Below are 12,000 nucleotides of genomic sequence, written 5' to 3'. Positions count from 1 at the left end.
CACAATCAGGAAAACCTGTTCAACTCCCTCACCCCCGCATTTCGAAAGCAAACAATCCCCCCCCCGTCCTCCTTTGTGCAGACTGCAGTTTATTGTGTTCCCAAAATATTAAAAACTCAGCCACATGCTCAAGGACGGCCCCTCCCTCTCCCACATAAACCACTCACCCCAAGAAGGGGGGAGGGGTTCCTGGAGGGTGGGGTGACACCCAATTTGCCTCTTTTCCTTAAAAGCTGCAGACCCCCTCTTTGAGGTGGCAATGGCTTCAGACGGAATGGGGCCTGCAGGACCCCTTCCCCCCTTGGTGGACAGCCTACCCACCTGGGGCAAAATCACTTGCAGGCCCCCCACCCCCAATCCTTTGAGGAGGGGCTGGAGAGTGTGAAGCAAGGGCGGCGCCGGGGGGGGGGGGAAGGGTCTGTTCCTGGCAGCTTTGTGCAACCTCAGATGAGGCAAGGCTCTGGTGAGCAAGCCCCAATCGGCACATCTGGGCACCCTCTCCGGGAGGGCTCCTAATAAGGCAACTGCTCCGAAGGGCTGGGGGAAGCGGAAGTTGCGGCCGGCTTGGGGAGGGGGGGGGGCTGAAGGGCAAAGCTGGGCACACTAACACTTCCCCCCCCGCCACACACACACGCGCGCGCGCACCCGGAGCCTGGGGGAGCGCAGGGCTGCCGTCAATGCTGCGCTGACTTGGAGAGGGGCACGAAGCTCCTTGCCAGTATGGGTGCCCCCCCAAGAGGGGTTTCCACCTGCAAGGAGCTCCCCCCGCGGGGGACAGGAGAAAGAGGGAAAGGGGGGGCAGTGGAGCCCCTCTGGCGGTGGGCCATTTCCTCTTCTCCAAGTCCCAGCAGCCACAAAAGGCTCAACTGGGGGGGAGGGAGGCAGGCGGGGGTGGCTGGGCAGGGGGAGAAAGAGGAGCCCTCCTGGGCAGTCCAGTTCTACTTCTGGGGAGACCCTGCAGCCCCTCCAGCAACTCCCCCCCCCCAGTAGGCTTGCAGCTCCCTGACTGGCCGGGCCAGCCGCAATGCAGCCTCTGCAGCTGCAACTGGAGCCTCCTTCCAGGCGCCCCGGGGACAGCTGAGTCCCTCCCGGGCGCCCCTCTCAATCAGAGGCTAGGGGCGCAGCGGGGCACCGGGACGGCCCTTTGCCCGTGGGAGGCTTCTCTCCCCGCAACGAAGCCTGAGGGACTAACCACGGTTTGCTAAACCGACTTTTTTTCAAAGAAGCCATGATTGCCTCCCCATCACACAAACCGCGGTTTGCAAAACACCCCGACCGAGACCGCGCGACGGGCTCGCCTGCATTGGAGCCCTGCGCCGGCTTTGTCTGCTTCGCTCTCCGGGCGGCAAAATCGCCCCGCCAGTCTTTAAACCACGGTTAAGCACAAACCATGGTTTACAGCATCCCCGTCCCGGCCAGACTCGCAACTCCGGGAGAGATGCCGGCCCCGCCCCGCACGCACGCACGCACGCTCGGCAAAGGCCATCGGCGCTTTCGCGGAAGCCGACGAAAAGTAGTTCCGAGCGTAGATGCGCGTCACTCTCACGTTCCCTACAGAAATAGTTCCGGCAGCAGCGATGTCGGCGACGGGAAGGGCCGAGCGCCGAATCCCTCCGCCGGCTGAGAGAAGTGGCCATGGCGTCTTCACGGGTGCCGGAACAGAAAGAGCGGCCACCGACGGAGCCCCCGGAGCCCCGCGAGGCACCGGCCGGCGGTGAGGCAGAGGCGGCGACGGGGCGGCGGGTGCCCGCGTCGGCTTTCGGCCGGCGGCGGAGCGAAGGGCAGCCCGGCAAGATGGCGGCGGGCGAGCGGGGCGCAGGCAGCGCCAGGGGCAGCCCGGCTCGGACAGGCCCCGAGGAGGGAGGGGCGGGCGGGCGGCTGCGCGCGGGGGTCCGAGACCCTCCCCCTCCGTCTCGGCCCCCCTCGCCTCGCGCGCCCCGCAACCCCCCCTCCCGCCTGACCCCTCCCCGCCCCTCCCCCCGCAGGCCCGGCCCCGCAGAGCGGCGGAGGCGACGGCGACCCCCGGCCCGGGAGGGGGGCGCGGGAGGAGGAGGAGGAGGGCCCCGAGCGCGGCCAGGGACCCGGCCCGGCAGAGGCGGCGGAGGAGGATGAGGGTCTGCCCGGCCCGCCGCCCTCGGAGGAGCCCCCCCCAGGTGAGCCCCTCCCCCACCCCGGGCAGGGCGCGCGGGGGGTCTGGGGTCTCCCGGCGGGGCGAGTGACGCGCGGCTCTCGCAGGCTCCCGGCAGCGGCGGCGGTGGAGGGCCGAGGAGCTGGTGGAGGAGGTGGTGGTGCGGCGCTTCCAGTGCCGGCGGTGCTCCTTCCGCAGCGCCGCCCGGCAGACGCTCCTGCGCCACGTGCAGCGGAGGCACCTGCAGCCAGGTGGGCCGGGAGGGGGGGAGGGGTCTGCTGTCATCCGGGGGGAGGCAGGGGGAGGGGTCTGCTGTTTCTTATCCCCGGGGGTGAGAGGGGAGGGGTCTGCTGTCACTTATCGGGGGGGTCTGCTGCCCCTTATCCAGGGGGCAGGCAGTAGGGAGGGGTCTGCTGCTCCTTATCACTATGGGGGGAGAGGGGAGGGGTCTGCTGTCACTTATCAGAGGGGGGAGAGGTGATGGGTCTGCTGCCCTTTATCACTATGGGGGGAGAGGGGAGGGGTCTGCTGTCACTTATCAGAGGGGAGGGGTCTGCTGCCCCTTATCCAGGGGGCAGGCAGTGGGGGGGGGTCTGCTGCTCATTATCACTATGGGGGGAGAGGGGAGGGGTCTGCTGTCACTTATCGGGGGGGGGGGTCTGCTGCCCCTTATCCAGGGGGCAGGCAGTAGGGAGGGGTCTGCTGCTCCTTATCACTATGGGGGGAGAGGGGAGGGGTCTGCTGTCACTTATCAGAGGGGGGAGAGGTGATGGGTCTGCTGCCCTTTATCACTATGGGGGGAGAGGGGAGGGGTCTGCTGTCACTTATCAGAGGGGAGGGGTCTGCTGCCCCTTATCCAGGGGGCAGGCAGTGTGGGGGGGGGTCTGCTGCTCATTATCACTATGGGGGGAGAGGGGAGGGGTCTGCTGCCCCTTTTCAGAGGGGGGAGAGGGGAGGGGGTCTGCTTATCACTGGTGGCTGAGGGGCTCCTCCTCTGGCTGCAGGATGTGGGGACCCCGCCCCGAAGAGGGGCCGCCCTCGCAAGGGGGCTGCGGTGCCCAAGGAGGAGGAAGGGGGGCAGCATCAGCAGGAGGAAGAGGAGGAGGAAGACATCGTGGACGCCGGTGCTATCGATGACCCCGAAGGTCAGAAGGGGGGGCCAGACGCAATGGAGCCCCCTCCCCGCCTTGCACGTCTGCTGCCGCCGCCCCACCAGTGCCCACCCATGTCCCTCTGCAGGTGACAGCGACTACAACCCGGCGGAGGATGAGCCCCGCGGGCGCCTGCCCAAGATCGGTTGCCCGCTGCCCTCGTGCCCCAAGCAAGGACTGCGCCGGCGCCCCGGGAGGCCCCGCAAGTTCCCTCGCCTGGAAGGGGCCCCTCGGCCGGAAGGTAAGGGGCCGCGGGGGGAGGGGGAGGAAGGGCCGGCGGGCAGGAAGGTCTTTGCGAGGGGCAGAGATGCTCCTGTGACTTCTGGCCTGGGCAGCAGAGACCACCGCAGACTTTCTGGGCTCCTGTCCTGCCTCTCTCCGTTGGGCAAAGCTGCCCTCTGTGCTGAAGGGCGGTTGAGAGTCCTGACAGCAGCTCCTGCAGGCAGCCCCCCTTGGGGAGAAAAGCCTGGAGGATTTCCAGGGACTCTCCCAGCGGAAGTAAGACCTGCTGCTGCTTGCAAATGGGCCTCTGTGGAGGATTGGGTCCATTTCCTGTCTTTTGCGCATCAACAGGCGCGTTTCCTGCTGCGTCCCGATTGCTTTAGCCAGCAGGGAGGCTTTTTTGGTTAATTCCGGAGCCTGGAGGCCTCCTGACTCCGGCTTTCTCTTCGCTTCTGGGGCCTCGTTCGATGTTACCCGCCAGGCCAGCTCAGGAGAGATGCTTCTTGACCCCAGGCAGCCCCTTTGCTGTCCGGGCTGTTCCCTTGACCGTCTGTCCCCAGAGGGGGCCAAGCGGAGATCCCACCGGGGAACGGCCGCTCCCCCTGTACAGGACAGGATCCGGTGGACATTTCCTGGGTGTTGCCGGCAGCACTTCGCCTTCTCTATTGCCATTGGCTGCTGCTGCTTTGGAGACCTGGATCTCCACGGCTGAATCATTCCCTCGGCAGGCGGTGAAGTGGAGCCAGCCGTCCCCTCGCCCTGTGACCCGCAGGGCTCCGAGGTGGCCAGCTCCGTCCCCCCTGGCGCCAGTCGCCTCGCGGAAGTGAGCCAGTCGGATTCGGAGAACAGGGACCCATCGTCCCACGGCGAGCCTGAGGCACTTCCTCGCCGACGAGGCCGGCCCTCCCATCGGTTCCTGGGCAAGAAATACCGCAAGTACATGGGGCGAAGGCGAGAGGCGGGGTGGCTCTGGAAGGAGGCCTCTGGCTGGCCCCCCCGCAGGTGACACCCCCCCCTGCGCCTCCCCGCAGGTACTGCTACAAGTCCGCCAAGCCGTTGATGCGGCCATACCTGTGCCGGATTTGTGGCTCCCGCTTCCTGACCCAGGAGGACCTGCGCTTCCACGTGAACTCCCACGAGGCCGGGGACCCCCAGCTCTTCCGCTGCCTGCAGTGCAGCTACCGCTCCCGGCGCTGGTCCTCGCTGAAGGTGAGTCTCCTCCCGCCGGCCCCTCCCCCCGGCAGGGAAGCAGCCGTTGCCGGAGCCGACAGCCTCTCCTCTGCCTCCCGCAGGAGCACATGTTCAACCACGTGGGTCGGAAGCCCTACAAGTGTGAGGAGTGCGATTACACCAGCGTGTACAAGAAGGACGTCATCCGACACTCTGCTGTGCACAACCGGGACAAGTGAGTGCTGGGCGGGGGGCGCTCTGGACCCCTCCTGGCCTTGTGCGGCCTCCGAACCTGGCGGGGCCTTCCTTCTGCGGTCCACTTTCCTGACGAAGCCTTTTCCCTCTTTGCTTTGTTCCAGGAAAAAGAGACCCGACCCAGTAAGCAAGGAGGCTCTCCTGAGCCTTGGCCTCTTTCCCCTCCACACACACACTCCCCATCCCCCCCCACCCCCATAGGCCCCTTCTGATTGGGAGGGGGCCCCAGCTTGGCTCTGTCCTGGAAACTAACCTTGTTTCCGGGCTTTGTGGTCCTGCCTGGCCAACCCTGGAGCAGCTGGTGGTCTCCTGCAGAGCCCCTCCCTGCCTCCCTGGGCCCCCTCCCAGCGGCTGACCCAGTGGGGTCTCTCCCCTCCAGGCTCCCAAGCGCAGTTCCTTCCCCTGCCCGGTCTGCGGCCGAGTCTACCCCATGCAGAAGCGGCTCACCCAGCACATGAAGACGCACAGCTCCGAAAAGCCCCACATGTGCGACAAGGTGGGCGTGGGGCTGCCGGGGGGGAGGAGGCACAAAGCCCGGCCCTGTGGGTGACCCCGGCTGACCCCTCCGCCCTCTCGCAGTGCGGGAAGTCCTTCAAGAAGCGCTACACCTTCAAGATGCACCTGCTGACCCACATCCAGGCGGTGGCCAACCACAGGTGAGCGTCCCCGGTGGAGCCTTTGGGGCGGGTCTCCCTGCGGCTCTTCTGGGCCGCTGCTCACCGGGCTCCCCTACGGGCAGGTTCAAGTGCGAGTTCTGCGACCACGTGTGCGAGGACAAGAAGCTGCTCCTCAACCACCAGCTGCTCCACATCAACGACCGCCCCTTCCGGTGCAACCTCTGCCCCTACGCCACTGTCCGCGAGGACTTCCTGCTCTCCCACGTGGCCGTCAAGCACACAGGTGCCGGCAGGGGCGGGGCCAAGTGCGGCTGGCAGTGACCGCGGGAGGACAGCCGCGGGAGGAGACCACCTCGGCTGCCTTGGGGGTCAGAGGCTTTGTGCAGGGCTTCCCCCCCCCATATCCCAACTGTGGGCCCTTCATTTGTGGCCTTCTGCCATTGTGGCCTCGGGGTGCCAACAGCTTTTTACTGCCCCCCCCCAAAGAGTCCTGGAGCTCCTTCCTGGGTACGCCCACCTGTTTTCCTGGCCTGTGGCGGCTTCTGTAGGAGGCCGAGTTGCAACTTCGGTTGCACCAATAAGAATAAGTAGAATAAATTTGTGTGCTTTCCGATTGCCGGCAGCTTTGCAGTTTATGGTTGGCAAAGCGTCTCAGAGCAAAGAAGGGTGCAGAAAGCGAAAGTGGCCCAAGACCAGTCGAAGGCAAACTCCTGGGGGGGGGCCTGAAGGGGCCGAGAGGACATTGGCCATTGTCCGTGCCAAGAGGCAGCTCTTCAAGGCTCTCCAAAATGCCAGCAGGGTGGGAGCCCTTGACCTTTCTGGGGGGGGGGCAGCCTGGCCGCAGTGCCCCAGACAACCACAGGCCTCTGAAAGGGGGGGGGGGTGCTGTGTGATGAGTTTAGCCCGCCATCTTATAGCCCAGACCGGAGGGGCTCGGGCGGGGGGCGTGGAGGAGCGAAGCGGCAGGCAGGGCCGCCCAGCCTCTCACCCCCCCCACCCCCGCAGGCGGGAAGCCCTTCGGCTGCGAGCTCTGCCACTTCTCCACCAAGCACAAGAAGAACCTGCGCCTGCACGTCCAGAGCCGGCACCCGGGGGCCTTTGAGGAGTGGGAGCAGCAGCACCCGGAGGAGGGGCCCTGCCGCCGGCGCCCCTTCTTCACCCTTCAGCAGATCGAGGAGCTGAAGCAGCAGCACGGCCTGGCCCAGACGCCCCCCGAGGGCCCCCCGCCCGTGAGTGGCCGGTGCCCGCCCTGGGGGAGGGGGGTCCCCTGCTGCTGCTGCTGCTGAGGCCGCCGTGGTGACCAGCCGGCTCTTCCCCTCAGGTGGCCTCCCCCCAGGGGCAAGGACCCCCCGACCCTTCCCAGGAGCCCTTGCAGAGCGCCATCCTTCTCTTCGAGTCAGGTACCCCCCCCGGGGGAGGGGGGAGGGTCGGGCAGTCAGGCAGAGCCCCCCTCGAGATGGGCAGACCTGCGGCTGGGGATGCCAGCCCTTTGGTCTTAACTATTGGGCCGCAGCTTGTGACTTCCCTCGGGCAGGACCGGGCTAGCAGCCCCTGCCCAGGTCCACCACCAGCCCCACTCCCCCTACATTCGGGGGGCCTGGGAGCCAGGCTGCCTTGGGCCTTTCTCCCACGATCGGATCTGGGTGCGAAGATCAATCCGAAAGGTTAAATCGTGGCAACTGGACCAAAGTTTATAAAGACTAAGACGTTTCGTTACTTGTTCTAGTTTTGGGCAGGTAGAGAGTCAGAGTTGTTGGAAGGAGCCAACTCTTGCCATACGGACTGGGTGGGGGGTGCAGAGGGGTGTTTCCCCCCCCCCCGTCGGATCTGCACAGGAGGCTGGGAGAGGGAAAAGCCGCTTGGGGAAGGCAGGCTTTGTTCTGAGGCCAGAGAGACCCTCCCTCCCCCCCTTTTTGGGGAGGCCTGGAGGGGAGAGCCAGGCGGGGGATGCCCGCTGGTGCGTGTGATTCCCTGCGCTGAGATCCCCAACTTTAGAGAGAACAGCTTGGAGGGGGGCTGGCAGTTCAGGGCCTCACTTTGACCACTGCCCCCCCCCAGAGGTGGAGAGCTCCACAGAGGTGACCACGCAAACCGCCCTGGACCTCCTGCTGAACATGCGCGGCCAGCGGGAGCTGCCGGCCAGTGCCCTGGAGGTGAGGATGGGGGGGGGATTCCCAGCTCCTGCAGGAGGGGGGGCGGAAGGGGCAAAGGCCTGAGCCTGACCGGGCTGTTCCTGCAGGTGGCCGTGGTGAAGGCGGTGAAGAAGCCCCCGGAGACCCAGGGCCAGGACAAGGAGCTGCAGGCCAGCCTCCTGACCGCCCAGGGGGTGGAGCAGAGGGAGCCCCCCCTCCCGCCCTCCCCGGGTGCCCCTGAGGTCCAGCACATCGCCGTGCCCTTCTGCGGCGCCTCCGAGTACAGGGTGGTCACCCCCAGGGCAGAGGTTGCCGGCACGCTGCACAGGTGAGTCTTTCTCCGGGGGGGGGGAGGTGCTGCCATCTGTGCGAGGGGAGATCGACTTCCTTCAGCTCCTCCTCCCTCTTGGGCCCATTTCCCCTCCTCTCTCGGCAGTAAGGAGGAGGCCCCTGGCGAAACCGTGCAGACGGCGACCCAGGACTCCCCGAAGGGCCCTGCGCTCCTAGAGGGGCCCCAGCAGCAGCAGCAGGAGCCCCCAGCCCCTCCTGGGGAGGTGAGCAAAGACCCCCCTCCATCCCCCAGAAGCCTTTGCGCCCCCCTCCCAGGGAAGGGCTCGGAGCGGCTCCCAGCCGAGCGTTGGTCGGGGCGGGTGTCGGCCCGCTTGGGGCCCTCCCTGGGCCGCTCTGCCAAAGGGGCCCCTCCGTGACCATGACAGATCTCCCCACGGCAGATCAGTGTGGAGCCCCTGCCGGCCGTCCAGTGGCCGGTGGTGCGCTGCCTGGCCTGGCAGGCCCCGGAGCAGCAGGAGCCGGAGGCCGGCGCGATCCCTCTGGTCCTGGCGGAGCAGCCCTCGCGCAAGGCCCCCCCGGCCAAGAAGTTCTCCTGCAAGATCTGCAGCGCCTCCTTCGCGGGCCGGGCGGAGATGGAGAGCCACAAGAGGGCCCACGTGGGGCCCAGCGGGTTCAAGTGCCCTGACTGCCCCTTCACGGCCGCCGCCTGGCCGGAGGTCCGGGTAGGTGCTCGGGTGCGGGGAAGGCGGCTCCGGGGAAGGCTGGCCGCTGGGACCGGGGGCCTCCCCTCGGGCGGGGGCAGCTGGGACCCTTCTCACCCCACCCCCGCCGCGCCCCCTCCCCAGAGCCACCTGGAGCAGCACGCCAGCCTCCGGCCCCACAAGTGCCAGCACTGCAGCTTCGCCTCCAAGAACAAGAAGGACCTGCGCAGACACACCCTGACGCACACCAACGAGAAGCCCTTCGCCTGCCACATCTGCGGCCAGAGGTGAGCCGGGGAGGGGGCCTCTCTTGCAGGGGAGGGGGCCTCCGGCCTTGACAGCCGAGTGAGGGCAGCCCTCCTCCCCCCTCCAGGTTCAACCGGAAGGGCCACCTCAAGTTCCACATGCAGAGGCTGCACAGCTCCGAGGGAAGGCCGGCCCCCGAGCCCCTCCCGGCCACCTCCCAGACCATCATCCTGAACAGCCACGAGGAGACCCTGGCCACCCTGCAGAGTAAGCGGGCGGGCGGGAGGGAGGGGGCTTCTCCCCCCCCCAAATCCTTGGAAAGGAGCCTCTCCAGCTTCGCTTCCCTCCCTCCCCCACCCCGACTGGCCTTCAGCCCTGGGGAGGGGCTGCCGGTGGATGGCCGGAGCCTGCCTGGGGCTCGGCCGCTGGGCCTCTTGGGGGTCATCGAGCAGAGGCCAGCCAGCAGCCCGACTCCTCTCTTCTCCGTTCCACAGCGGCCCTGCAGTGCGGGCCGGAGAGGCTCCCGCAGGCCCTGGAGCAGGAACACATGATCGTGACCCAGGAGGAGGACGGCCCCGACGAGGTGAGGAGCCGGCCAGGCTGAGGGGGCTGCGTGGAGCTCAGGGTCGCCCATTTTACCTGGGGGGGGCAGCCCAAGGTCAGTAGGCAGCTCAGAGAACTCCCCCCCCCCCAGATGAGATCTTGCAGCCAGGAAAACTGCTCTTGTAGAGAAGTGGGCGAAGAAGAGAACAGAGAGGTAGTTTGGCTGGGTTGACAAAATGCGGTGGCTGCATTCACACGACCTGAATTCTAGCAGACGAGGAGGCCTTAGTTCTGCTGATCTTTGCGGCGCTTCCTGCCTGTGGGGGAGCCTCCAGTCTGGGGCACGTTGGAGGAATCGGCCCTCCCGCCCCCCCTTTGCCCCTCCCCCTCCGATTTGTCTTTTGCCCCTGGCTGGGCATGAGGGCCGCTCCCCGCCGTGGGGGGGGGGCAGGCTGGGTGCGATGGCTGGGCGTCTGCTTGCAGGAGGAAGCCACCTACATCCAGGAGATCATGGCCACGGCAGACGGGCAGATGGTGCAGCACCTGGTGACCACCGAGAACCAGGTGAGGCCGCTGCCGGTCACCCCCGGAGGGGATCTTGGGGGTCTGCCCACCGACGGCCCCCGATAACCTCTCCCCCGCCTTCCTTCCGAAGGTGCAGTACATCATAACCCAAGAGGGCGTCCAGCAGCTCCTGCCCCACGAGTACGTGGTGCTGCCCGAGGGCCACCACATCCAGGTGAGGCCTTCCCTGCCCCTCACCCGTCCCACAAACACGGGGGTCCCTGCTCCCCCCCCTCTGAGTTCTCACAGCCCCGGCTGCCCTTTCAGGTGCAGGATGGCCAGATCACCCACATCCAGTACGAGGAGGGCAGCCCGTTTGTGCAGGAGCCCCAGGTACGGGGGGCAGCCCTGGGACGGGGATGCTGGGGCAGGGAGTGTGAGGCTGAGCTGGTGAATCGGCTCTCTTGGGGGGGGTCTGGAGCGGGGGGGGTCTTACGGATGCCTTCCCTCCACAGATCCAGTATGTCCCAGTGTCCCCTGGGCAGCAGCTTGTCACGCAAGCTCAGCTGGAGGCGGCGGCAGCGACACACTCGGCCGTGACAGTTATTGGGGGGTCTGGGAGCAGCAAGGAGGCCCCCCCAGAGCAGGAGCTTCTGCCTGTCCACCTGGGTCGACCTGCAGCCGGCTTGGGCAAAGGAAAGAACGCCGGTTGCCTCTTCTGCACAGGTGCCGCAGCCGGGCGTTTCTGGGCGCTTCGGTGTCCAGGCTGCCCTGTCGACCCACAGCCTGGTGGGGAGGGGGGCTCGGAATCCCCTGGCCTGCCCTAGATCTGCCACCCACATTTTCACCCCAGCTCCTGGGAGAAATTCCCAAAAGGCTCCCTCTCCATCCGTCCGGCTGGACCAGGTCCTGGCCTCTCCACTGTCTCCCAGCTGCCAGTCGAGTTCTCGGCTCTCCGACATTGGGGCAGGATTGGGACCCCCTCCCCGTCCTTCTACTCACTCCTCACTCCCCTCTCTGCAGCCGTGGCGGACGTGGCCGTGGCCCACGCTCCCTTCAGCACGGAGTCCGGGCCGGAGCAGCTGCAGCCGGGCATCCACTACGACATCATCACCCTTGCAGAGTGACCGGACTTTGTGGCCCAAGGAGGCTGGTCACTTTCTTGGCACTTTGGGGCAGCCAAAGGACCAGCCTTCCCTCCGGATTGTGCTTCCTGCAACCGGCCGGCTCCAGCCGCTGCTCGCACTCGCCCGCCCCGCAGGTCACCTGGCAGGCCAGGTGGGGCCCCTCTTCCCAGAGACCCCCTGGAAGAGGGACGCCCAGCCCCAGACTCCAGTCAGCAGCCTCGTCCGAGGACCGTCTGGTGGACACACTGCTGAATAAAAAGGGCCCACCAGGTGTGGACATTGCTGGTCTGTGTGATTGATTGTATGTGTGGGGGGCTTCTCACCCACCCCCCACTCCAGGCCCCTGTTTCTGGCAGCGCAGACGCCGCCTGTTCATTTGGCAGAGTTTGTGTCGGATTAGAACTGCTAATCTGGGAATTTAACGAGGAGCTTTGCCCTTATCCCCGTGGCGTTCAACAGGGCAAAATGTCACTTCGCCCGAAGGGCACCTTCCGCCAGGCCGGGGGAGGCAGAGCTGGGCAGGCGGCAAAGGCCGCAGACCCCCCACTCTGCCCGCAGTCTGGAGCTGGGAACCGCCAGCTGTGGCCTCTGCTGGCTCAGCCATTCCAGCTGTGTCCCGGCAGCGCATTAGCAGAGGGCAGGCAGGGATTACCAGCCATTATCTGATCAAGCCAGAGCCGGCCCTCCTCGCTGGGGGCAAGGTCACGTTCCAGAGGAGACGGGCAGTGGGGCCCAGGCAGGCCTTGCCCCGATCGATCGGGGCTGGAGCCCTCAAGAAGGCAGGCCAGGGATCGCCCAGCCAGAGCGCAGCCTGGCTCCCCTCTGTCCCTGCCCCTCCTGCTGGATGGAGCCGAGGGGGCGGAAGGGAAAGGGGGGCCAGGAAGGCTTTGGGGAGAATTGGTGAGCCGAGGGG

General features: G+C 66.8%; 1 protein-coding gene across 3 annotated transcripts; it reads left to right on the top strand.

The window, feature by feature from the left end:
* Window positions 1-1,556: 1,556 nt before the first annotated feature.
* ZNF335 (zinc finger protein 335) lies at window positions 1,557-11,369 on the top strand. Of its 3 annotated transcripts, XM_039342419.1 has the most exons (26): window positions 1,557-1,714; window positions 1,986-2,153; window positions 2,236-2,379; window positions 3,133-3,273; window positions 3,368-3,520; window positions 4,230-4,437; window positions 4,533-4,710; window positions 4,794-4,906; window positions 5,031-5,049; window positions 5,306-5,422; window positions 5,506-5,582; window positions 5,666-5,826; window positions 6,549-6,772; window positions 6,865-6,943; window positions 7,602-7,696; window positions 7,783-8,003; window positions 8,112-8,229; window positions 8,407-8,688; window positions 8,812-8,954; window positions 9,041-9,180; window positions 9,408-9,496; window positions 9,940-10,020; window positions 10,112-10,195; window positions 10,288-10,353; window positions 10,476-10,686; window positions 10,984-11,369. In XM_039342419.1, the coding sequence occupies exons 1-26, from the start codon at window positions 1,636-1,638 to the stop codon at window positions 11,085-11,087; spliced, it is 3,495 nt and encodes a 1,164-aa protein (XP_039198353.1). In that variant the 5' UTR covers window positions 1,557-1,635; the 3' UTR covers window positions 11,088-11,369. The 3 variants fall into 3 exon arrangements, with proteins under 3 accessions (XP_039198353.1, XP_039198354.1, XP_039198355.1); XM_039342420.1 differs by lacking the exon at window positions 2,236-2,379; XM_039342421.1 differs by lacking the exons at window positions 1,557-1,714; window positions 1,986-2,153; window positions 2,236-2,379; window positions 3,133-3,273; window positions 3,368-3,520 and having other exon boundaries at window positions 4,300-4,433.
* The last annotated feature ends 631 nt before the right edge of the window (window positions 11,370-12,000 follow it).

This window comes from Crotalus tigris, unplaced genomic scaffold, assembly GCF_016545835.1.
Source record: "Crotalus tigris isolate CLP2741 ecotype Arizona unplaced genomic scaffold, ASM1654583v1 scf7180000017791.1120302, whole genome shotgun sequence".
In the NCBI taxonomy this organism is placed as follows: Eukaryota; Metazoa; Chordata; class Lepidosauria; order Squamata; family Viperidae; genus Crotalus; species Crotalus tigris.
The sequence above is the reverse complement of the archived record's forward strand: the minus strand, read 5'-3'. Positions and strand labels throughout refer to the sequence as shown.